The sequence below is a fragment of the Clarias gariepinus genome, chromosome 1, assembly GCF_024256425.1.
Source record: "Clarias gariepinus isolate MV-2021 ecotype Netherlands chromosome 1, CGAR_prim_01v2, whole genome shotgun sequence".
Lineage (NCBI taxonomy): Eukaryota > Metazoa > Chordata > Actinopteri > Siluriformes > Clariidae > Clarias > Clarias gariepinus.
The window spans coordinates 19951408-19978536 of record NC_071100.1 but is presented as its reverse complement, the minus strand read 5'-3'; the positions used below and the strand labels follow the sequence as shown (position 1 = coordinate 19978536).

The 27129-nt window shown below is 39.3% G+C and overlaps 1 protein-coding gene across 2 annotated transcripts in view; it reads left to right on the top strand.

Moving 5' to 3' along the window:
* Positions 1 to 27129, top strand: part of LOC128529789 (calpain-1 catalytic subunit-like) — a 314185-nt gene that overhangs the window by 276915 nt on the left and 10141 nt on the right. The window contains exons 1-5 of one of the 2 annotated variants that reach the window (XM_053503314.1): positions 6574 to 6710; positions 15540 to 15978; positions 19904 to 19973; positions 21215 to 21333; positions 26402 to 26535. In XM_053503314.1, coding sequence (XP_053359289.1) covers positions 15727 to 15978; positions 19904 to 19973; positions 21215 to 21333; positions 26402 to 26535 — 575 coding nt within the window. In that variant the 5' untranslated portion in view covers positions 6574 to 6710; positions 15540 to 15726. Of the gene's footprint in view, positions 1 to 6573; positions 6711 to 15539; positions 15979 to 19903; positions 19974 to 21214; positions 21334 to 26401; positions 26536 to 27129 lie in introns of those variants that run through there. The other variant, XM_053503322.1, reaches the window with a different exon arrangement.

Sequence of the window (27129 nt, the reverse complement as noted above, 5' to 3'; positions counted from 1 at the left end):
AAACCAATAATGCAGGAAAAAACATGTCAAAGTAATACAACTAAGATCACAGTAGCCTATACATCATATGCAGTTATATAAAGTAAGCCTGCATAAAAACGTTAAGCATGTTTAAAAGCCTTTAAGTGACAGAGATAGTAATTTATTAAGTCGTATAATGAAAATAAATAGTGGTAAACTTACATTTCACCATGTTAGTGTCACTGGTCGCCCTATATTAAGGGACAGAGCCAGCTCCTCAGATGGGTTGAGGGGAGGTGGTGAAGGGCCCCCGCCAGTTAGATGGGCTTCAACCTTCTTTCTATTAGCAACATGACAGAAAGAATATACTAAATCATGTTTGATAAAATAGTTCAGTAATCATGTAATCAAATATTACCTTTTTGCAGAACATTTTTGTGTTTCATTTTTACTTGGCTTCTGGTTCCAGAAGGAACCCAGTAGCGGCGGGCTTTCATATCCAGTTCCCAACACTACTCCCACATGTTAACACACAAACTACAATTTGGGCTGCAGGCTGAATGCCGGTGTAGAAGTCAATCGATCGCCACTACAAAACGCAACATAAACGTCTAGGACGTTCAGAGCAAGTTCGTTTATCCAAAAATGTAGCTCCCGTGTGAACAAGGCCTAACAGTCAAAAGGATGTGGAAGGGGTGTTTAATTATTTTGCATTATAATAAAAGGAGAGGCGATGTCAAATTTGCAATTTAATACACTCACATATTTACTCTGTCTGTTATTTTTTGCCAAGCCAACTCTCTTTCTTTAGCCGATGCAGCCGTATTGCTTTTTTTTTTTTTCATTATTTGGCTTAAATTCCTCATATGCGTGCATTAAAACCTCTGTGAAGTATGCCGCTCACTTTTTTCACTTTGATTTTCCATTTTGACTCGTGAAATCGGCAATCCATTAAAAAAGAAATTTATGAATGCACCGTGCACACGCACTAACTCTGGGTAACCAGTAGGAGGTTGATTAAACTTACTCTTCTCAGGGGTTTTGGAACTGACATACTCGCGGTATGCGGGTTTGGTGTTAATCAACCCAGATGTTATAATTAACCAAATGGTAAGTTAACCAAGCTTTCTGGAATACCCCCTGATGTAAGATAGTAAGACTGTGCAAAAACAAAACAAATGCCCACTTTACACAACAAATGCAAGACGCTGTCTAACCGAGCAAAGGACACTTATAAGAAAACTAATAAGCTCCCTTGGTTCAGGTGAGAGCTCCCATCACCTGACCGAGTTGCATCCTGGGAAAGTGAGTTCAGACACAAAAAACTACACAAACACACATACAATGTCTTCGGGCGCAGACCGCCCTCTAGGGGTGATCCCATACATTTCCACTTATTTACATTTAAATGTATCTTTTTTTCTCATTGTATAGATATGTTTTTCTTTATATTTTGTATATATATATATTTTATATTTTTTACATCTGTTTTTACATCTTTAAGGTCATAGGCGGTGGTTTAAAAATTTCACTGCATATCGAACTGTGTATGACTGTGTATGTGACAAATAAAATTTGAATTTAAATTTGAATTTAAATTAAATAGTTAAATTGATTAACTGTTTCAAATAGTTTTCCTCTATAGTTTTATTTTGTAGAGTATGTCTTGTCTAGAGATCAAACAACGGCTGTGCGCAGCAAGCTGTAAAAATGCCCTTCATTACCTGTAGGGGAAGTCGTGTTTCAGTCTATAGTATTGTGTGTCTACTGAGGCCGAAAATGTGTTATTTCTTTTAGGCGCCCATTGACAGCAAGCGACAGAGCTCATAAACGCGTCGAGCTCAAACTGTAAATACTGATATGTATTTATTCTTCATTTTCTCCTCTCCTTTAATGATGATACGTCTTTAACTGCACTTTCTCCTTTCAGTATTATTATTATTATTATTATTAGTAGTAGTAGTAGTAGTAGTAGTGCTCCGAATTTATTATTATTGTTGTAACACACCAAGAATACAAAAATGTATGATATGTTAGCCTAAAAACATTATTGTTGTTTTGTATGTATGAATAAATAATTAATGATGAGCTTCATGTGAATCCATGCAAGTCCATGCGAAATGTTTACCATGAGTCTATGTGAATGGGTTGTTGCCATAGAAATTACTTGCTGTTGGAGGCAACACATTTATATAGATCTGTGATTATAATAATAAACAGTTTCAGGAATTCAGCAGCTCTGTGGTATAAAATTTGGTAAATCCGACCACACCACCATCGTCCTCATGCCAAAATACGGTTTAGAGGGAGGTCGCGCGGTGGATGGACCAATCGGTGGCCGCGTTACAGGATGCACTCGATGATGCAGACTGGGACATGTTCAGAAACAGCTCCGTCATATAACTGGTGGCTGGTCATATAACGTCCGGGAGGCGGTGAAAGAGGCGAAGCAGCGCTATGGGAGAAAACTAGAGTCACAACTCCAACAGAGTGACTCTAGAAGCCTGTGGCAAAGATTAAGGACAATTGTGGACTATAAAACACCAACAACCGGTATGACGAACGCGGACGTGACTCTGGCAGATGAGCTGAACACCTTCTATGCTCGCTTTAAAGCTGCAGCTAAAGACGCTAGTGATGCTAATGCTAGCTGTGCTAACGGCTGCAGACAGGAAGGCACTGCCAGCACCGATAACGCGTTCATCATCTCCAAACATGACGTGAGAAGAGCCTTTAAGAGAATGAACATTTTTTTTTAACTGTGAATATTTACACACTATTAGTTTAGTTAAAGTATTAAAGCAATTGTTCAAAAAAGCAGCACCAGTAACTATACCATAATATTATACTAACTGAAACTAAGAAATAATGTTAGAGTGTGTGTAGTGATTATGTATTGATTATATCTACGAGTGAAGATACGAGCTTGTTGCATGGTTCGAGTAAAAATAGGTGAGCGGATTCATTCACATGAATTCTTTGTGGGAAATATCGAGGAGGATTGCATTTTGGGGTTGGACATTTTAGGAAAACTTCGGGTTAGCCAGGTTGCTAATACCCAAACCACAGCCGGACATGTTAGTAGCACACACCTGGGCGGGGGGGGGGGGGTAATCGTGCTATGTAAACATCCGGTAGCAGACCAAGCGGGAAAACTACACGCAAACGCTGATGCTTTATCCCAACGGCTGTGAAGCAAAGCGCATTGTCGGTACTGCGAGCGAGTTAAAGAGCGCGTGTGCGGTTGCGACGTAGAACCCTCCACTTAGAGCATTCTCCCTGTGCAGTCCTCTGGGCTCTCCGGCGGTGATCAGCCGTCCGAGCCGGCGTGCAGCCGAGTTACTGAGTCGCCTAGAGCACCAACTGTAGTCGTTCGCCTGTGCCACAGATGGACCATGATCAACTTATTGCCAAGCAGGAGAAGGATCCGGTCCTGCAGAAGGTACTAGGTTGGGTTAAAGCGGGCCTGAGACTGGATTACACCGCAGTCGCTCATCTAGGGTGAGAGGTAAGAGCTTTTCACTCCCAGTTTACTCACCTAACCCTAACTCCACTACACTCCATCTTGCCCTCACACACTTGAGCAAGAAGGACGCATACGTTCGAATGCTGTACATAGACTTCAGCTCAGCATTCAACACTATCATCCCCCAACAACTGATCGAGAAGCTGAGCCTGTTGGGCCTGAACACCTCCCTCTGCAACTGGATCCTAGACTTTCTGACCGGAAGGCCTCAGTCAGTACGGATCGGGAACTGCACCTCCAGCACCACCACACTGAGCACTGGGGCCCCACAAGGCTGTGTGCTCAGTCCCCTGCTGTTCACACTGCTGACTCACGACTGTGTAGCAACACACAGTTCAAATCACATCATTAAGTTTACTGATGACACGACCGTGGTGGGTCTCATTAGCAAGAATGAGACGAGTCAGCGTACAGAGAGGAAGTGCAGAGGCTAACGGACTGGTGCAACAACAACAACCTGTCTCTAAATGTTGACAAGACAAAAGAGATGGTTGTTGACTTCAGGAGGACACGAGGCGACCATTCTCCGCTGAGCATCAACGGCTCCTCTGTGGAGATTGTCGAAAACACTAAATTCCTGGGTGTCCACCTGGAGAAGGACCTCAACTGGTCCCTCAACACCAGCTCCCTACACAAGAAAGCCCAACAGCGTCTCTTCTTTCTGAGAAGACTGAGAAAGGCCCAGCTTCCACCACCGATCCTGATCACCTTCTATAGAGGGACTATCGAGAGCATCCTGAGCGGCTGCATCACTGTCTGGTTTGGGAATTGTGCCATATCGGACCGCAAAACCCTACAGCGGATAGTAAGGACAGCGGAGAAGATCACTGGGGTCTCTCTTCCCTCCATTGAAGACATCTACACCACACGCTGCATCCGCAAAGCCAACAGCATTGTGGCTGATCGGACACACCCCTCTCACACACACTTCACACTCCTGCCATCTGGAAAAAGGTACCGAAGCATTCGGGCACACACATCCAGACTGTGCAACAGCTTTTTTCCACAAGCCATCCGTCTCCTCAACAAAAAGGGACTGAACTGATAAACACACACACACACATACACACACACACAAACATTATCACTCAGCTTAACTACTACAACTCAACTACATCAATACATCAAAACACTGTGACTGGACTGACAAATCAACACAAGCGCAGACACACTGACCCACACAAACTATCGTACACACATCTGTAAATGCCTCACTGTTTATCTCTTCTGCACAATATTCATTACTTTTTGCACAAATATCAATTCTTGCTGCTATGTTTTTACTACCTCAACACCATATTTTATGTTTTATGTTCTGATATGTCGTTGTTGTCGCACTGTCACTTTGTTGTTGCTCGTTTTGCACATTTGCACGTGCACTTTATGTTGTTGTCTGTTGTCTGGGGAAAAAAAACAAAAAAAACCTGTAGATAGTCTTTTAGTTAGTTAGTCTTTTTAGTTAGTTTTTTTGTTAATTTATGTTGTAATTTATGTTAGGAATATCTGTCTTGTCTCTGCTAGCCAGCTAACTAGGCCTCCTAGCTAGCTAGTTTAGCTTCTCTGTTAATTTATGTTGTAAATTTATGTTGCATGTAGCACCTTGGTCCTGGAGGAACGTTGTTTCGTTTCACTGTGTACTAACTGTATATGGTTGAAGTGACAATAAAGCCTACTTGAACTTGAACTTGAACCTAGCGTTGCTAGCTGCTGATGCCAAGGGCTTTGCGGACATGTGTATCAGTTTGGGACACTTCGGGGTGGCTAAAACTCTGCGGCGTTTGAGCGCTCGTTTCTACTAGCCGGGCTGTCATGCCGACAGTGAACTCTTTGTCCACCAATGCGACCTCTGCACGGCAAAGAAGGGCCCCATCTAGCGCTCGCGAGAACTGCTGCAGGACTTTCAGGTGGGGGCAGCTATGGATCATATGAGCGTGGACACTCACAGCGGGGGCGAGACTTTGCTACTGGAGAGCAGGTATGGGTGTATACCCCCAGAAGAAAGAGTGGGCTCTCGTCCAAGCTTATGTCCCTTTGGGTGGGCCCCTGTATGGTAATTGCCCTGAGAATTTATGAATCTACACTAAATAAAATGCTGATATTAATATTTACTTACTTGAGGAAAACTAAGGAAAGGTAAAAAATCTGTTATTGTGCTTATGGTACGATAGGACATTTATTAGTTTATAAAACTCTGGTGGGCTGCCAAATTTTATGAATATGCTATAAATTATTTATCATTTATTATCAGATTTGAGAATAAAATTCATATGGCTTCACCAACATCCAGATCATTGCAAATTAAACATAAATTTATATACATTTATATATAGATATACAAATTTTTTAAATGTACTTTAAAAGGCCAGCGTTAAGTTGAAAAATAAAAACTTTTAAAAACTGAAACATTTTATACATTTTATTGCAGTCATAAGTGTGTGATGTAAACTATTCAATCAGAAAGCCATCGCAGTGCTTCAGTGGATGGCTGCTTTAATTTCATCTAACCACTAGATGTCGCTGTAACTCCCGAAAGCTTTAAATTAAGCTTTGAATCATTTTCAAAACAAATTTGAGGAAAATCCCAAAATGCTGTATAAGGCTTCATTCGCCAATCACTGAAGTTAGTGTATATAAACAATCATATACTAGAGAAACATATGTAAACATTAAGTTATAGTAAAAAAATATATACATGTAAATTTTTTAACGCCCACATCTTTAAGATTTTTTTTCTCTAAAGCCAACTATACCATAAAACCTCGAATAGACTCGCAGTAGATTTTTTACAGTTGTTAGAACACATTCCTGTTAGTACAGTAACACCGCTCTGTGCTGGTAATAGAAACCTCCGTTATAATGGAAGTGAGAAGAAAAACACATAAAAGTCTCTTTAGCTTTAAATATGTGTATATAAAATAAACACTTTAATCTAAAACTACAAATGTGACATTGATTATATTTTATCCTGAACAAATGATTCACTACAATAGTAACGCTTGTTTCCGATGAGTACGTATAGGTATTAAATACGGTAGTATGAGGATAATCTGGGGTTGTAGCCACACGCTTTAGGGCTTGATTTGACTGCGCATGCGCACAGAGCTGGGCGGTTCTGACAGAAAACCAGGTGTGGAAATCTCTCTCTTCGCCCGAATGGCACCATAAAAAAAAACTCTTCATTACGGACGCTTTTGTTTCGGCACGCGCACCGCACAGGCTCACGGTACGTGGTTCTGTTTTTAAAACCTTCCCGTGCTGTTTACACTGGCTGAGCTTTGATGTTGACACAAAGTTTGTAACATTGTATAAACACGTTGCGTCTTTTCTTGCAACTATGTAGTCTAAGGAGTTATTATTGATATAATAGTTTTTAATCTGATGCATGGACTTGTTGCTGCCGTTTTGTCAGGATGCAGTTTTTAATCTCTTGTAACAACTGGGTTGATTTTGAAGGATCAAAATTTCAGCATGTTTTCTTGCCCAAGCATGAGCAGTCTCTTACTGGGTTTTAATTCAGGAAGTGGAGACATCAAACTTGACACAAAATCTAAAAAAAACATTTCTTATCTCCACCGCACACGCCTGCCTGCCTGCCTGCCTGCCTTTAAACAAGATCCCTCCTCAGGCATGACAGTGTTGCAGTAATGTAGGATAATTCACATACTCACCCTTATTTACTGTGTTATTTTATCACCGTGTGATCTTAGAGAACTTCTAGTGATTACTTCCGAGCTCATTACACTTGTGTTTACGTCTCAGCACCTCAACAGGAAGTGTGGTGTTTCATCAGTAAAACTGGTGTGTGTTTGTGTCATTGGCACAGAGCCGACTAGTCAGCTTTGCTGTGATGAAGACATGCACATCAAGTTCATATATCAGTTTATGATTTTTTGATTCACTTCTCAGTAATGGCTGATGCTCAAGTCTGATTTGATGCTACTTTTAGTTTTTGTAGGGCATGTGAAACTTCACGAGAGTGATACACTACAGTGTATGGACAAAAGTATTTGTCCAAACCTGCAATGACGTATCCAAATACTTCACTATAGATTGGTCCCCCATTTGCAGCTATAACAGCTTCCACTCATCTTGGAAGGCTGTCCACAAGATTTTGGCCTGGCTCGCAATATCTATTCCAGTTCATCCCAAATGTGCTTGATTGGATTCGGGTCAGTCAAGTTCTTCCACACCAATGTCCTCAAACTATGTCTTTATAGTCCCAGGTTAGTGCACTGGGGCACAGTCATGTTGTAATAGAAAAGGGCTTTCCCCAAACTGTTTCCACAAACCTGGAAGCATAGCATTGTCCAAGATGTCTTGGTATGCTGAAGCATTAAGATTGCCTTTCACTGAAGATAAGCGCCCAGATTGAAACATGTGAATTTAATAATTATATGTTTGGCACCAGAGAGTTAAAGAACTCTTTAATGCACCAAGAACTTCAACCTGGATTCTTTTTTATTTTCTAGGACAGAGATATTCACCTTAAACATTATAAAATTTAGTTTATTAAGGACTGCACGATCAAGTAATATCACTGAGTAGAGATGACATTTACAATGTTAGGAATTAATCATTAATGTAAGGACGGTTGTTACAAAGATTTAAATTTTTTAAATTACATTACCACTTAGACTTGAGCCAATGATAATGATCTGAAAGACACCTGAGCTGCAAGATGGAAAATAAATGCATACATTTGCACATTTGTCTTAATTTATTTTATATGTCCTGTCATGAGTTTACTAGTTCAACCAGGCGGAGTAAATACAAGGAATAATCCATGTGTGTAAAAGTTCTACCCTTTCTGAGCTAGTGTATCCTAGGTGTGTGTTTGTGTGACGCACACCTGTGATGGGTTACTGTCTAATTCTTGATGTATTCCCATTTCACGCTCAATGTTCCTGAGGCTCCACATCCCAGTGGTACAAGAATGAATAAATAAATAAATGAATGAATATACACTGCCTGACCAAAAAAAGTCACCACTTCTAAAGGGTCAAATTATTGGGCTGCATTAAGCAAAGAAAACAACTAAGGAAGTTTGTATTTACTGCACCAGAATTAATAACCCTTTAACACATTATCCATACCTGGAAGCATAGTGCTGAACCAGATTGCATGGTTAAAAAAATCATCAGTAGAAATCAGGGCTATGTTTAATAGTAAACGTAAAAGCATTTCTGTATGCACACCACATGATGAGAACATACAGGATTGGGACTAAACAGCTCTGATGAGTCAGATTGACCCTACTCTAGAGTGATGGGCGTGTCAGGGTAAGAAAGGAAGCTCATAAAGTGATGCACCCATCATGCATAGTGGCCACTGTACTTTGGAGGCAGTGTTATGATGACCTGAATGTACTGAATGACTGAATTATCACATCTATGGAGTTTCTCTTCACCACCATTTTGCATGACTCAAATTGTAAATGAGTGGCTCTGGGAGCACGAGGAATCATTTTTACACATGAACTGGTCACCACGTGGTGTGCTATAATCAAAACTAAAAGCAACTGAATGAAATCTTAGTGTGGGGACTTTTTTTTCTGGTCAGGCAGTGTAATTACTCAGGGTCTAGTATGATGCCAATTGCTTAAGGAAATCTTAAAAAAAAAAAATTATGGTTAAAAAGGATTGAATGACACAATGACGTTCATTAGTACTCTAAAAAAAACTGACATTTATTTGCTTATTTCCATGTGATTTGCTGGTAAAGGTCTTCCTTTTTTCTTTGGATAAAGAGAGCACGCAAGCCTGTGGCAATTTTTTCGCCTGCGGTTTCAATTGCATAGAGCTCACACCCACACGTAACCTTTACCCACTCACATGGAATCTTGGAAATATGATAGGATTTTATTAATGCAGTGATCGCTGTGTGTCGTGCGACTAAATCTGTTTGTGCGTGTGTGTACACATGAATATGTTTAGTGTTGGTGGTAATTTTGGACCACCAGTTGTTGCAAATGAAAGCAGTTAATACAAGCCAAGACATGAGTTGGTCCACTGATGTCTGCCTTTTTATAATTAGTCAGCATCTAATATTGCATTGTTTATCGTGTCTAAAGGCATTTTTAAGTTGATTGTAAATGAGAGACACCTGTCTGGATACATCATAAACAAGCTATTATCAGGGCCGATGGCCTGCAGACATATAGCGGCTTTTATAGCGGCTTACTGAATAGTTTATCCAGCTACACATTTACTCAGGCATGTTGCTTATTATCCATGCATTTGTCAGTAAATCTTGCATTTTCAGCTTTTGTCTATAATGTGTGTATATGTGCATGTTTGTCTGAACTTGCTCTCATATCCCTGGTATAAGAAAGTCCTTGTATTATTGCACAAAATGAAAAAAGTCTCATAATCTGCACTTAATGCCTAGCTTGTGGAAGTTCGTCTCTTTTAAGTAAAAGTTGATCGCTTGCAGTTTTTTCTTTCTGTTTTCCTGCAACGTGATGTTATAATCTATAATGTTAATTTAAAGGTAAAGATTTCATGACATTTTCAGAAACAGTTAGTCAAACACAAGCAATCATTAGAGAAAATTCCACAAGCTTTGTCCTGTATTTTTCTTTTTTTTATAATTAAAAAAAAAAGGCAGTGAGCCTTTCGGGAGCCAAAAGAGTCGATTCTTATTAGTGAGTCAAATTAAATGATGTCAATGAAATGAGGAAGAATTCCAGTCCCTGGTTTAAAGGATTGTAACATGATGCATGCCAGTAATGAGAAGTTATGGCTTGTGGTTTAAACCTGCTGTTTGTGTTCAGCCAATAAGAGAGAGAGTGAGATGGAAAAAAAAATTCTCAAAAATAAAAACATGGAAGAAGTACTCAGATCTCAGGTTTGTTGGCAGACAGCACATGATTTTCGATTTTGCAAATAGTCTTAGAAATATAGGCAACATTAAGCATGCACACACACACACACACACACACACACACACACACACAGATATGGCAGCTATTCACGTCGCTGTTTCCATGTTCGAACACCACACCCTCCCGGCTGCATTAGTTGCTTGTGTGTGTGTGTGTGTGTGTGTGTGTGTGTGTGTGTGTGTGTGTGTGTTAGGAGTTCACTAAAGTCCCAGCTCAGCACAGCAGTTTGAACAGTGACTAATCAGTCCATATTTCAGGTCTTGGCTGTACTTTACAGTCAAGAAGGAGGGGACTGGGAAAAAACAAGCCTGGCTTGAATTACACAAAGCTTTTCCCAAGACTGTCGAGTCTCTCCTTCACCTCTCATGCCAAGACTCGGGTCACATGCAACAGTTACAGAGGTATTGCCCTGAGTGCAGAAACAAATACATTAACAATAACCTGGAATTACATCCTTAATACTGTAGAACTGTAGTTTTCTGTACAATGTGAGCATGATGAAAGCAGCTTCAGTGAAACAGAGTTTTGTTGACTGAAACAGCCGGAATGAATCATGCTTTTATATTAACAATCGAACAAATGGAACTTTTATAAGACAAGCCGCATTTTTGAAGCCTATTTGGAGACGGCATTTCATGATTGAAAGACATTTTTATGTAATAGAGAATAAGCAAGTCTTGAGTGTGTTAGTTAACCTCAAGCACGCTAGAGCGCCAGTGTTCTGCCCAGGCTTGTTTTTTATTTTTTCCATCTCCATTTCTTTGTCCATATGCAAGTGTTGCTGCAGTGTAATAATGTTCAGCTGTTGTCTGAGCAAAGTGATCGTAAAGTTAATACAGTATTTAAATAAAAGAATGGAAATTGTTTCTGCCAAACATCAAATCTTTCTTACTGTAAGTAAAATTTAACTGTAAACATTGTATTTACTGTATACACAGTACTGTGTATAAATACTTGTTTTTAATAATGTTTGTTTTTTTTCTTTGTATTCATACACTGTACTGTTCCTTCTTTATGCATATCTTTCTTTGCTGATGTGATGTAGAAATTTCCCCACTGTGTGGGACAAATAAAGGTTTATCTTAGCTTAACTTATCTTTATTTACTGCTCAGTCGATGGGATTAAAAAGACTGTGAACATAACATTGATCATAACAATAAGAACAGAACTCCCACACTGAAGTGTATTGATGACTCACTCTTACCCTCTGGGTTGCTTCTCTGACTTAACCTTTTTTTTTCTTTTTGTATAGCCGCATCTAGGAAGTGTTGCAGTTATGCATTATTCTGATTTATTTATTTTCTTCAGGCTTTGGCCTGGAGTTCGAGAGGTCACCTCACTGGATTATTTGAGCCACAAATTCCGGCACAAGGTATCACACCAGGTGTCCTTCATGTCACAAACCACACAGTTTCTCCAGGCTTGGGACCGACATTGAATCTCTGGCCTTGAGGGTCTTGATCAAGGGCCCAACAGTGGTGACCTGGTGGTGGCTGGGCTTGAACCCCCAACCCTCCAATCAGCAACCTAGAGTCTCAACCGTCTGAGTCAGCACTGCCCCTGTATACATGCTGCCTGGAAATTACTCAAACTGGGTTAAGAACCTTCAACACATTATCCAAACCTGAAAGGATTGTGCTGAACTATAGTGGAGATCAATTAAAGACTTGGTGAAGTTGCATGGTGTAAGAATCAACAGTAAAACTATAGCTATAATAGTAAAAGTAAGAGCATTTCCATATACATACAATGTGATGTGATGGGAACTCCCAGGATTAGGACTAAACAGGTGTGTGGCCATAAGAAAACCACTCGTTTGTGAAACTCCTCAGAGAAAGAGAAAACTTGCTTTGGGGAGCATAAAGATTGGACTTTGGTGCAATGGAAAAGGACATGTGGTCTGATGAGTCCAGATTGACCCAATGTTATGTGGTAATAAAATTAAATCATCTGATTACCAGCCTGAATGTACTGAATGATCAGGTTATCACATCTATGGATTTTTCCGTCACTGATGTACAGGCATATTCCAGGACTCAAAGTGTGAAAGAGTGGCTGTGGGAGCATGAGCAATCATTTTCACACATGAACTGGAGACAACATTGTGTGCTGTAATCAAACACTAAAAAGAAATAAATATAGCATGGATCTTGAGGTGCTTTTTAGGATATTCAGAATTTGGGATATTGTAGTAACCAGACGATGACTGATACTTTTCCGGTTTTTTAACTGTCTATGGTTTGATTTGAAAGCTCCGTGGTGGTTATGAGGCTCTTAATTTATGTATGTTTTTAAATAAACTCTTGAGCTTTATATACACCCATCTTTATATTTAGATCATGTGACTTTAATTGCAGAAAGTGGAGACGGTTCAACAAATTATGTGACGGGTTGGCAACTGGCTGCCACAGAGCTTATTTTAGAGGCTTCACAGCAGTACTTGGATCATCACAACTGTTTTTTATTATTAATTTTTTGGTAAATCATTTTGCAAATGAAAGATCTTTGATCCTTGTTCAGATCTATTGCCTATTGTGTGTACATTTATGACCATAATTCAGTTAGACGCGTTTTAGTTTCGGTTTTTGATGCTACAAAATGAGGAAAAGGTCAAATAGCCAGTTACAGAAAAAAGACAAACAAATATAAGCAAACAAAATACCTAGCGGTCCAGACTAAGTGTCTAAAGGAAGAAATGTATGCAATTTTGTGAGTGTATTTTTTTCACATATTTGCCTATATACGATGTATATTAAAATGTAAAAAAAAAAAAAAACTCTTCCCAGTTGTGTTTGACTGATTGCACTTCGTTAGTAACCTAGTAACCCAGTGTAAGTATCTATTCAGTGATGTAAACTTCAAAGCACTTTCTGTAAGTCGCTCTGGATAAAATGCCTGAATGTAAATGTAGATGTGTGTTACTGGAGGATTTCAGTAGGGCGGAAGACTAAAGAATTGATCAGACAGTTTTGCATGAAGTAAACAAATATGACAAGACTTGAGGAGCTTAGAATCGAGTTGACATTTAAGATGGATTTGATGCTATTCCTAGAATAAAGGGACAAAGCCCAAGGAAATAATAATGAACACCTGCAACACTTCCTAGATGAGCCCATCCAAAAAACAGGAACTTATTCCTGGCTAAATTTTTCCGCCATTTATGACATGTCTGATGACACTGCCCCCTACTTTTCACATGCAAATTACAGCTTGCTGGCACATCACATTAATTTCTGAGGAGATGCACAAGCCACGCACCAATCAAATACTGGATACATGAAGCAGTCATTATTGTGCGTGTATGCGCAGATAAAAGCAAGTATATTTCCACACTAACTGTCGAGCCTTCCCAAGCGAATGATTTGTCAACTCCTGTGCATGAAGGTCTTACATGTGAAGGTTTGAGCTGGGCCATATAGCAACATTACAGCGTTGTGACTACTGTAGGATTACAAATTTATAAAATGTTAAATCTAGATTCCAACGTAATAGTATATAAACTAAAAGAGTTGTATACAGTCCTGGCCAAAAGTTTTGAAAATGACACAAAGTATTTGCAGTGTTGGCCCTTCTTTTTCAGGACCTCTGCAATTCGACTGGGCATGCTCTCAATCAACTTCTGGGCCAAATCCTGACTGATAGTAACCCCTTCTTACATAATCACTTCTTGGAGTTTGTCAGAATTAGTGGGTTTTTGTTTGTTCACCCGCCTCTTGAGGATTGACCACAAGTTTTCAATGGGATTAAGATCTGGGAAGTTTCCAGGCCATGGACCCAAAATTTCAACGTTTGGTCCCCGAGCCACTTAGTTATCACTTTTGCCTTATGGCATGGTGCTTCATCATGCTGGAAAATGCATTGTTCTTCACCAAACTGTTGTGAACTGAGTTAACAAGACGATTACTGAAATGATCTCAGCAGTGAAAATGAGGTGAAAAGTTTTTTTTGGGATTAAGTTAATTTTCATGGCAAAGAAGGACTATGCAATTCATCTGATCACTCTTCATAACATTCTGGAGTATATGCAAATTGCTATTATGAAAACTTAAGCAGCAACTTTTCCAATTTCCAATATTTATGTAATTCTCAACTTTTGGCCACAACTGTACATTGGGTTTTACATTTTAAGGTAAAGTTAATGACATTCTAAGAAGATCAAGTCTGGTAGCCCAGGTGTCTGAGACATGAACCTTTTTGTCTCTATGTACTTCCTGACCACTGGGTAGTGTCCCAAAGTCAATGTGAAGGCTAACCTCAAGGCCAGGCTGTGCCTGTCTCTATTATAATGTGAAGGTTTGGGTGATACTGTCAGGCTGATTAGATTAGCACCTATGCATTTGAAAGCTAGTTATGCTGATGAGATCAGGGCTGGGGAACTTCCGTTACCAGACTGACTCCTGTACTAGACTATGCTTTGTTTAGATTGTCTCCACCTCTTTGTATCCCTCCCTCTTGTAAAGTATAAACTGTCAAGAGCTGAGTTTTTAGTCAGATTTGGATGACTACAGCGACGCTCGGCAAGTTCTCAATAAAGAGTAATTTCTGCTTGAAAGAAGTCTACTGGTCTCTGAAAAAGTTCCCAACACTACCGGAAGGGTTGGACCTGTTGGGCCCTTAAGCAAGGCACTTTAACTCGTAACAGCCATCTCTGATTGTGTTATATCACTGCTAAGCTTGTTTTAGTTAAAAAAGTCTGTTAAATGAATATATGTAAATTCTATATATGCAAATGACAACACCAAGGCACTCTGTTGCCTCCCAGCTACTGAGTACAGAACATCTTTTCCCACAGTTTGTAACAGGGTACACTAGTACACTTTTTGCAATAATTTAAAGAACTGCAATACTGTTCTTTAATATTTTGCATGGCGGGTGTGATTTGCATCCGGTATACGAAAATACGGATCTAGGCAAATTGCACATGCTTTATATATTCATCAGATGTTTTGCCTGACACTGAAGTGACATTTCATTATGTCTTTGGTTTTGGCTAGAAATAAAGATGAATTTATTGACTGATTAGAAAATTGAAAAACTAAAAATCTTACCATACCTGATTAACTGATTGTGTTGTAAGTCAAATCAGTGTTCATGTGACACATTCAAGGAAATGTCACATTTAATAACGTTTGACATTTTTCTAAACACTTTTATCTTGTGTGTCTTAGGACTCCCAGGACCAGCCTTCACTTTTTCATCACATGAGCCTGCCTCCAGCTTTTCCTTCACTCTTCACTCCTTAAAACGGTGAAGCGGACCATCCGGAACCTCATTGGCTTAACCGTCCCCCGCCTGGACTGTTGTCAACTGTTATCTTTTTTTTTTTTTTTTTTTTTTTGACGTCTCAGACCTGTCATGGAGCCCATTTGCGCTATGGGAATGGCGGCCAGGCTGCGCAGTCAGTGGGACCGAGATGATGGCTGGGGCCAGAACCACAAGGCTGTCAAGTTTTTGGGTCAGGACTACGAGATGCTGAGGTCTCAGTGCCTCCAGCGCAGGACCTTGTTTGAGGATTCCTACTTTCCTGCCAGCGGCACCTCGCTGGGATTTAACGAGCTCGGGCCACGCTCCTCCAAAACGCAGGGTGTGCGCTGGATGAGGCCAACAGTAAGTGACCGTAAACATACTCTGATTAAACAAATCAAGTCAAGCTAAAAGATATTAAAGTACATTATAAAAGTTTAGGATCTTTTTAATATGCTGTGTGAGAATACAATGCTATACCATGTAGCTGGAATCATTTGCAAAGTTGTTGTTAAGGTAGCAAACATGTTACATTGGAAAGACTATGGAGGTGCAGGGTCTTCTATTTCCAAGGAATTAATCTACACATTTCTTTCTCTTACTCTGCATTTTGAAGTGTGCATTTACTACTTATTGGCTCATCCCATTAATGAATTATTTTTTATTCACCAGATATTAGCCAGCATTGTATATTTTTAAAGGAAGAAACCTTTTTTAATTGTTGTGTGTGTGTGTGTGTGTGTGTGTATGCAGTATTGTGCAAAAGCACCATATCGTATTATCTTTAATATTATACATATTTATCATGTCTGCATTATGTAAAAAAAAAATTTCACTATTTTGCAAACATAACTTAAAAACTGATGATACAGAAGAATATTTTCATGCCTGTAAAGAAAGCAACAAATTCATGACAGACTAGTTTTCAGATGGAAACAAACAAACAAACAAATAATATGTAGCTCCCGTGATTTGCATGACAGAAGCAGGTGTGACAGAGTTACCAGGAGAACTTCAGCATGCTCAGTAAAACAGTTGTTTTACTTTATACATATTTTCTCTTACATTTCATACTTATTCCTCTAATTCTTTTTGATTCTGTAAAGCTACTTTGAGAAAATAACCATTGTTAAGAGCACTATATAAATCAAATTGAACTTTTAAAACTTCACAAATCTGTATCCAACACTAATGATTATTTCCAAGCCCAGAGTTTGTATGTTCCCAAGACGTTTGCACAGTACTGTAAGTAAAACAGCTGTTAGGTTTTACTGAGCATGCTGGAGAATATGAATTCTTCTAGTAACTTTGTCACACTTGATCCTTTCTATTTTCATACAAAACTCAGGAGCCTACATTAGGTTTGTTTGTCTCTATCTGAAAACCAGTTGTTTATTCATTTTAAGTTGGATATGGTAATATTGGGTGGTTTTGTACATAATAATGCAGACATGATGAGCATATTTAACAAAATGTGTACTAAAAATATTAAGGTGTCCAAGACTTTTGTGCAGGACTATATAGACCGTTTTGTGAAATGTCTTAAGTCACTCCTCATTTCTTCATATTGAGTTACATTGAATTATGTAGATTAAATTAAAGAACTTAAATGAACAAATGTTTTACCGTGACAGGCTGCAAACTGCTTAAAAAATTGGTTGTTTATGTAACAACCTCAGCAGCAACCTCATTTCCCCCCTCGTCTGTTACAAACGCTTAGCATTCAGCATCACCAGTACACTCATCTCCGGCCTGATCATCTACCCCTTTTTCTCACTGTTTCATGCCTGAAGTTAGATGGCTTTTACAGTTGAATGATTCATAGGTCACTGTGTGGCTTAACAAACAAAAAAACATTCCTCCGAAACCGGTCAGGTACAGAGACTAGACTAGACTGAGAATGAGAGCCAGGACTATTCCTCTAGACTACATTAAAATACAAGAAAGTCTGGGACAGTTAAACTAAAATATGAATAAATGTGGTGTGGGTCAGGCTTTTGCACAGGACTGTATATTACACACACTTTCACCAAGGTTATGGAAGTGTTTTAGACACAAACTGATTTTTAAACAAATGCATAAGTTTCAGGTAGTGACTACAGTTGTTTAAGTTCAGCACATCAAACATGGGTGAGACACAGTTGAGATCAAATTCATGTTAAGTTCTCTTGCCTGACTATGATGCCAACTTACCATCTGTGCAAACACGAAAGTATTCTTTTTAACTAAACATCGTGTTTCCTGATAACAACTGAGCCAATAAGTAATTCTGTGACTCATGAGTTTGGAAAACTCAGCTTCAGTAGTTCCTAGTATGATCCTGGCTTCTCTCCTGGACATGCATCGTAATTTCCTCAAGCTTGTGTTCTTCACCTCCTGAAAACCATACTTTATGGCACTTTCTTTCACTGCCTTTCTTTTAGCATTCAGTCCTGCCTTGTTGTTATGGATGAGTGTGGGAAAGAGAGAGACTGCAGAATGTGGGTGTGTGTAACGGTCTTTGCCAAGATTTATGTGATTTGTGGAAAAACAAAAAGGATGGCTGGGTCTCTGTTGGTGATTTAGCAAGATTACTTGTGGGCTCATCCCGAGAGCGGAGAAACCGCAGCAGGTCTAAGTGTTGGCCAGAAGCCAGTGATGGGGCCATTTAGACCAGGTTTTAATTTTGTAGCACATTTAAAAGGAAATGTGTAAGGGGTGTGTGAGGAAATGCTGGCCAGCTAATGGTTTCGTTGGCTGGCTACGGTAATCGTTTACAAAAAAACCTACATATCCTACAAGGCCATCGTAAATATGCTTAGTAAGGTGAAGGTCGAGTAAAGCCAGATCTTGAAATGGAAACAGAGATACACTTTCTCCAATGTAAGTGATGTATGAAAGAGGTCAGGAAATTATTTGTTTCTGCAGCTGTGCAGTTGGAGTAAAACCGATGTGCAACAAACAGATATTGTGGAACAAACAGGAAAATCATTCTTTTTTTTTTTTTTTAAAAAAAGCTTTCCAAAGGGTTCACATATGGTTGGGACTAGAGGTGTGGATCATGAAGAAATTTCCATAGAACCCCCTTCAAAAAAAAAAAAAAAAAAAAAACCTGCACAAGTGGGGATGCGAATGATCATGTACTGTATGAGACTTGTTGGACTAAAAGACATTTCTGCTTTCATTCATTCAGCTTAGTTCTTGGATAGTTTAGTAAGGATGATGTTATAAATTAGTTAAAGTTTCAGGACCTAGAACCAACAAAAAAAAAAGATACATGTCTAGTTGCGATCTGTTATGAACTGGAGTGATGTAGCTGAGGTTGAGGAACTGTAAGGAAACCACTACTATTTTCTGTCATACTGTTCTTATGGTATGAGCCGTTTATATGACGGGTCACAGACAAACAGCAGGAATCTCACATGTGCTCTGAGAGTAACATGACCCCTCCCCTCCCCCTCTGATTTTTTTTTTTTAACAAATGTTAGTGTGTACGCACAGAGAGAGAACGCTATATGAGATGGACAGTGTATGGCTCTGTGTGTGTGTGTGCGCGCTAGCCTTTCAGCAGTACAGAGTATATACAGTAGCTTTGGTGCTAGTTATTGTTAACTAATAAAATGAAAAAGCAGCAAAACATTATTATTATTTTTTTTTATACCACCTAAAAAATGTAAATAGCAGTTAGTGTCGGTAATCCCAGGAAATTCCCGGAGTTTTCATACTTTGTCGTGCGCACTTTTGAGCAGTGATTAAAATGATGATATGCTATGACCCGTGCATGCCTTATACATTATTTATGTTCTTAGCTTATTGTGTTCTAACTGTGGGTTTAGATTCAGTTGGGATCACTGGACTACATTTATTTACATTTTTTAGATGAATTACATTTATTATTTAAATAGTAATAAAAAAATAACTTACTGTACACATTTACTAATGTTCCATATTATGTTATATATAATAAATAATAAAAATTATAAATATTTTTTTTACCCAAACATTTAAAAATAACATTTTATAGATAAAAAATATTTTTGCTTAAGCCTATCAAACCATCAGAATCTCACCCCTAAGTAAGATTAACAAGTTTGAGGAAGTTATCTCAGAACTTAGTTTGGCTGTTTCTCATGGGCTCATCCAGCCACGACTGTCTGTCTGGTGTGTTAGTGTTTCTCAACACTGTGGCTGTTATGGCCAACTACAGTGAATTTCTTCAGTACTTATTTGTTTACTTGTGTATATAATTATTATTATTATATTTTTTTTACATATAGAACTGTGTGTGTGTGTTTGTGTGTGTTTACAGGAGATCTGCTCTCGCCCTGAGTTCATCATGCATGGAGCCACTCGCACAGATATATGTCAGGGAGCCCTGGGTGAGTCTTTTACAGTACTCATGCATCAGCCAGGAAGAATAGTGTTTACCTGATCCAGTGACAAATTAACCTTAAATAAAATAAGGCTTTTGACTGCAGTCTCCTGAGCAACTCCGATGCACAATGTGAAACATAAAACAACTTTAATGAAACTGCACTAGGGTAATGATACTAATGGTGTTTGTTCTCTTAGTGTTGTGGTGCTGGTGGTGAAAAGCGTTACGTAACACAGAACTCAAAAATCCGCTGGAGGTGTTTAGTGAGGTTAAAAGCTGATGCTTGTGAAGGTCGTAAGATATAATTGGCATAATTTTCAGCCACAACAAAACAATAAAGGTTCCCCTCATGCCCTGTTGAGTAGGTGAGCTCCTCCTGGAAGAGACCACACACGTCAGGTAGAAATGCTTCATCGTATGATTTTGCTGTAATGCTTCGCTCTAAGGAATCAGGAAGTCACAAATCATGTAGACTAAAATAAACTAATGTCTCACACAGCATGATGAAGCAATCATGTTTCCCATATAATTTGTCACCCTTGAAAAGGAAAACCAATTCCTTTATTATGTCGTGGAGCTGCAATAAAGCGCCTACTGTACTGTACCTCTGCATCTGTTTTATTATGCTTTTGGTGAAGGATGATGGTAATAAATGTTTCTGTGCCTGGAGGCCTGCCTCGGCTTGTTTATAACCCAACTACAAACTACTCACTGCCTCTGTGCACTTTGTTATATTTTAGTTTTTAGTTTTTAGTGAATCGTGATGTAAATGATGGTTTGCTGATTTTGTGCAGCGTTTGATGAATTTACACAGAACAGCCTGTTTGAGCACGGTCCTAAACATCCAGTTGATTTGTCTTTATTTGGAAGTGTAGTAGTTCATGTCCTGTTCAAGAGGTCACACTTATCTTAGCCGTTAGACTTGCAGCAGCAATTAGGAAAATGTGAGACAATCCTAAAAGTAAACATGAGTCAGTAGTTCTCATTGTTTTGTGTTTAGAAATGCACTTTTGGCTTATGGTTGTCTGATGTAACATAAAAAGCATGAGAGAGCTTAAACAGTGCATCTGGTTATAATAATAATGATTATTATTCCAAACAGGAATCCCAGTTTTGTTCTTTTTTTTTTTTCAAGTTCAAGATGTAGGTGCATTGGAGTAAGAGAATTACCAAACCAGACCAGTACACACTCTTCAATGTAAGCATCACCTCTGATTAAATATACAATGTGTGTTTGTGTTACAGGTGATTGTTGGCTGCTGGCTGCGATCGCGTCTCTCACTCTTAATGATGACCTGCTGCACCGCGTGGTTCCACATGGACAGAGCTTCAGAGACGGATACGCTGGGATCTTTCACTTTCAGGTACACACACACACACACACACACTCAGACAACTGGGGCCCGGGGCCAGGGGTAGCTCAGTGGTTAAGGCTCAGTGGTTAAGGCATTGGACTACAGTTCGGAAGATCCCGGGTTCAAACCCCACAACCACCAAATTGCCACTGTTGGGCCCTTGAGCGCGGCCCTTAACCCTAAACTGCTCATGTGTAATGAGATAAAAATGTAAGTCGCTCTGGATAAGAGCGTCTGCCAAATGCCTAAATGTAAATGTAAACTAAGCTTTACCTTGGAATTAGGGCTGCAACTAACAACACATTACACAGTTACTCAATAGCTCTTATATAACTATCAGCTGTTATATTTAGTTTAAGGTTGCTTTGTGCATGTGTTAAATAACAGTCAAGTCGCAGCTTTTTTGGTGAAGCCCACACACAATAGTGGACTACAAGGAGATATTCACAGACTTTGGAAAAAGTAAATGTATTGGAAGATGATAACTGACTTCTCCTTCACATGGAACTGATCGAAATGTATCTGATAGGACTGAAGATAAGGAATGAAATGGATCTGAATCAAAGTGAAAAGACAATGGGTGAGATAGGGAGGATACAAAGGAATGGAGTGAACTAGAAAAGAATAAAGGGAATACAATTTAAGTAAATCACAGGAAAGTGTTTGAATAGAATTTGAAAGAATGGAACATTTATAGAAATAGAATTGAAATAAAATCTAGTGTTAAATAGAAAGGATTAAATGAATGGGATAGAAGAAAGAGAATGGTTGTAGGGGTACGCAAAAGAATGAAAAAATGTCTGCCGTCTTTTTACCTCACTCCAATCTGTAGCATGTTTTGGACAGATGTGCCTGAGTAATGGAGCTTTGGGGCAGAAGAGCAGATTGACCACATGCACTGATGCGAAAATAATCATGTTAAATGTACTTAAAGTTCCTCAGTGTTATAATTAATGACGATATGATTAGATGTTACTCAGTACTTAATCACATCATATGTTCATGGGTTGAGCTTCTCACTTAAAGCATTGAGTGCACTTCATGAGTTTACTGTGTGTGTGTCTGTGTGTGTGTGTGTGTGTCTGTGTGTGTGTGTGTCTGTGATTGTGCTAGATAAATGTTTGTCTTTAGTCCTGTATAAAGCAATTCTATCCACTCGTTACATTAAGTACTAAGCTGCAAGAGAGAGAATATAACTATATCATGTGTGTGTGTGGGTGTTTTACTGCATGTACAGCTTAGCTCAGGTGTGTGAGTAGCTGTAAAAGGGTGTGTGTCCCTCCAGGGTGTTTCTCACAGAAATAAGAAAAGCATACAAAAGCTGGTATTTTACTTTGAAAAAAAAAAAAAAAACGTGTTGGTACTGCATGGATTGTGTGTGTGTGTGTGTGTGTCTGTTTGCATTAGTTCAGCAATATGAGAATGTAATGTTTTTCTAAGCAGGTCTGCCGACATTTCCTCCCAGGTGAAAGAGCTAATTTCAAAAACTTTGATCATTCAGTGATGGACAGAGAGCATGACAGAAAATGGCAGAGACCCGAAGAAAAACCCCAGTTTGGACTCCGTCTATCTGTTTACAAAAGCCTTAGATTCAATAGTCATAAAATACGGTCTCTGTTCTGACATGGAGATTTCTTTTATGTGTATTCAGGCTGCCACAGTGTTGTCCACTCATTCTGCTTGGTTGGACACAGTGTTATCTGTCATGCAGATAGAGTGTTCCTGGGAAACTAGTGGAGACGAGAAGACCAGGAGACGGGTGGGCGTACAGAATGTAAAACGGTGTAGTTAATCTGTAAATGTTTAGCTGTAGACTCTGTCTGTTAAACAAACTGCTTCATTTAGGTTGTGTTCACACGTGACATGATTGGTTCGATTAAAACAAACATGGAACAAGATGAGTTTTGAAAAATGGAAAAAAAAACTAATAATTTAAATACTGCCAAATTAAATGGTAAATTTAATGAGCATCCAAAGACATTGACTATAGAATAGACAGCACACGAGAGCACAGAGCGCGTTTAATGAAAAAATGTCGTACTGTATTTTTTTGAGCATCCCGTTACTGAACGCAGCCTTGCAGTACTATCGCACGCTTGTGTGCTCTGGTACTAGGCATACAGGAGCAGGGAGAGTCTGTCAACAGATTACAGATCATTGCTTTTATTTTATTTTTTTTAGTAATTAATTTCATTTAATTAATTGCTTAATTGATTTTATATTTTGTGGGGTCGGTCACCACAGGCAGCTGTATGGATAAAATCTAGTCGCAAAATGTAAACATTTTTAAACTCCAGTTTTCAGCTGGTAAAGACACCACCGTATATAATCCACATTCTGTCCTTCTGTCATGCCTTTTGGTCTGATGTTGATAATGCTAGCGTGAATGCTAAGTGAGACAGGTTTCTAACCTTGTGGAAAGCCTTATTAGAAGGCAATTTTACACAAGGTATTAAAAACTGTTCAAGACATGCTATTGTAGAAATGTGAAATAATTTCCTTGTAATATGGTAATGATTATATCTCCTAGTGTGTATAGGAAGCCTAAAACCATACAGGAGAAGCCAGCAGTGTTGCTAATCTATAATCCAGCCTGTCACCAAGCCACTTAGAGCATTAATGCTTATCAGTCCAGTCTGACATCATACAATGTATTTAGTACCAGGTGTGGCACACATTGCACACACACATACGCCACATCCCGCAAATTGCTGCAATATGAAATTACAGCACTGCAACAATAGGGGACAAATGTTGTCACAAGTCTAATGTTAATGATTACTGTACCGTCTCGAAATAGTGAGTAGGAGCTCCCCTGAAGCCAACACTGCTACGAGGACTTAATTAATGTTAAAAGTTGGTCATATCTTTTCTATGAACTGACACGGGAGTACATGTTGGTAGAATAACTCTTCCTCTACACAACTGTATTATTCAACATATTCTAAATTACAAGCAATGCATTTGCATCCCCATAAACCTTCTGTATCGAGGTGAAAGACCATAAACTGTGACAAAGGGGATTTTTAATGACGATTCAAGAGTTCAATGATGGCACTAATCCATTGCTTGTGACTGAGACTACGCTGGGTAGTACCACTGTCTAGAGGAAGAGTTAGTCAATCAGCATGTGCAGTTTGACTCACCCATGTCAGTTAGCATACAAGTTATATACACTTTTGCATTACTTTCAGTACAGCTCTCATATTAACTAATTCAGAACTAGAGAAAGGAGATGTTGCAGTAAGTGGCCATGTTGGTTTACCACAAGCTGATGCAAAGTGGTAATTGCAAGTTGCATCTTTGTTTCAAAGATTTTGATATTGTTTTGTATTTGGGAAAATGCATTTAATGAGATGATTCTCACCTTATACCACAGCACTGCTGAGTTCTCAGATTTATTTGCTCAAAATCATTCAAATGGTATTTAACAAATATATATATATGTCATTGTGGACGTTATAATATAGTGGCGGTGGCAACATTTACATATTCAGTCACAAGAAAATCATGTGGGTGGATCCTTTCAGGTCAGTTTACACTTTGCAATTTCTCCATAACCAGACACAGAGCATTTCTCTTTATTATTATTAACTTCAAAGCAGAGTTAAAACAAGGAGCCGGTGACAGGACAACTGTTTGCTGTCACCATGTAACGTGAGCTTTAATAAGTCAAATGTGTTTCACAAACATTCCCCAGGATTAAATGTAATTTAAAATGTTTACAAAGTAACAGATGACCCTGATTGAGAAATAAAGAATTGTAATCGCTGGCAAGTTGGTGTGATAGCTGGCAAAAAAAGATTTCAGGATGTTTTATTAGTGGAAAAGCTTCGCTTCATGGCCGGCGTCTTCACTGTAACACAACACTCTCATACACAACATAACATCTCACAACTCTGTAAGTCACCAGCATGGAACCACAGGTTGTAACTCGGTGTTTGGATTCGGCTCAGAAAACAGCAATGAAGTATGAATGATTCTGTGATTTCATCCATGCTGGTGCACTTTACAACTTACAGAAGTCTACTTTTATTCGATAAGCATTTATTTTAAATTCTTTACATGTACAGTGGTGGCCAAAAGTATTAAGACAGCCATGTACTATAGTTGCCATGCATTATAGTTCTCCCTGTGCACAAAACAGGGGGTGTCACTAAATAGTTCTCGCTTGGCTGAATCAACTGGATGGAACAAATATGTCGCAGAACTTTTGTTTTTAGAAGTGTCCATCTCAGTTAGCACTGTCACCTTGGACCTTCAGGTTCCATGTTCGATTCCCACCTCAGGTCTGTGTGCATGGAGTTTGCATGTTCTCCCCATGCTTGGTGGGCTTTCTCTGGGTACTCCGGTTTCCTCTCACAGTCCAAAGACATGCAGAATGGCGTTCCCAAATCGTAGTGTGGGAAATAAGTGTGTGCATATATATGTGTGTGTTTGTGCCCTGCGACGGATTAGCACCCCGTCCAGGGTATACCCTACCTCGTGCCCTAAGTCTCCTGGGATAGGCTCCAGGCCTCCTGTGACCCTGTATGCAGGATAAAGCTGTATAGATGCTGAGTGAGTGAGTAATTTTATAAACTCTTACTATAATACTATAAACAATGAAACATCATAAAATAAGATTGCATGAGCAGTAACAGGTCAGCCAGGCACGATGGCCAGACTAATGCTTTCCAGAGACACAGGATAACTTTAAACAGATGCACTGATCTCTCTTAGGAGGTTGTCTCTGCAGAGACGATACGATCATGGGATTTCATTATGAGATCAGTGTGAGAGTGTATCGGCTTATTTATGACTTCTGTTTCGCCTGATGATCGTGAGATCGCGTCATTGTCAAGGAACTAGCAAAATGTCTCACACACATGTCACATAGTCCACTAGCTTTTTATGTGCTTTAGTCCTGCTTCTTAATTGTCTCCAGTGCATGTTTACTGTATGCACATTCTCTGTTCTGTTACTCCAGGAATTGCTGACATTCTGCCATCTGGTGGTTGTTAATTTGTTTGAGGTCATCTCAGTCTCTGTCTCACCCACTTTTCCTCGTCCCCCCCCCCCCCCCCCCTTTCTCTAGTTCTGGCAGTTTGGTGAGTGGCTCGACGTGGTGATTGATGACAGGCTGCCAGTTAAAGATGGGAAGCTGCTGTTCGTGCACTCGGCAGAAGGCGGCGAGTTCTGGAGCGCTCTGGTGGAAAAGGCCTATGCTAAGTAAGACAAGGGGCATGCAAAAAATCTTAAAGTGCTAGAAAATGAAACTCAAGTACTGCCATAGTTTTTGGACCTTTACAGATTCTCAGGTTGAGTTAAAAACCACAGCTGGTTAAAATAATTGTGCAGCGGGTTTTTTTGAGAGGTGAAATTTTTACTCTCATGCATGTTGTAACAGTTAGACCTGATGATTACAGAACAGTGAGGTTAAATTTAAAGCCAGCTACAAGGTTTTAATTCAAATCATAGAACAAATCATCTAAGATCATGCATTATTTCTTTTTTAGGTGATTTCAGTTTTTGGAATAAATTGCATTATGTTTGGCTTGTAATTGATTAAAAACATGTAACTGACAGGTGACACCGTGGCGTAATGTTTAGCACTGTGTCCTCACACCTCCAGAGTCCGGTGTTCAAGTCCCGTCCTGTACATGGATGGAGTTAGCATGCTCTCCCTGTGCTTGGTGGGTTTCCTCCCACAGTCTAATGACATGGATTGTGGTTTGATTGGCATTTCCAACCAGGGTGTAGCCCATTAAGGGTGTACCCTGCCTTGTGCCCAGAGAAGCATGAGAAAAATTATTTAGTTGTTGT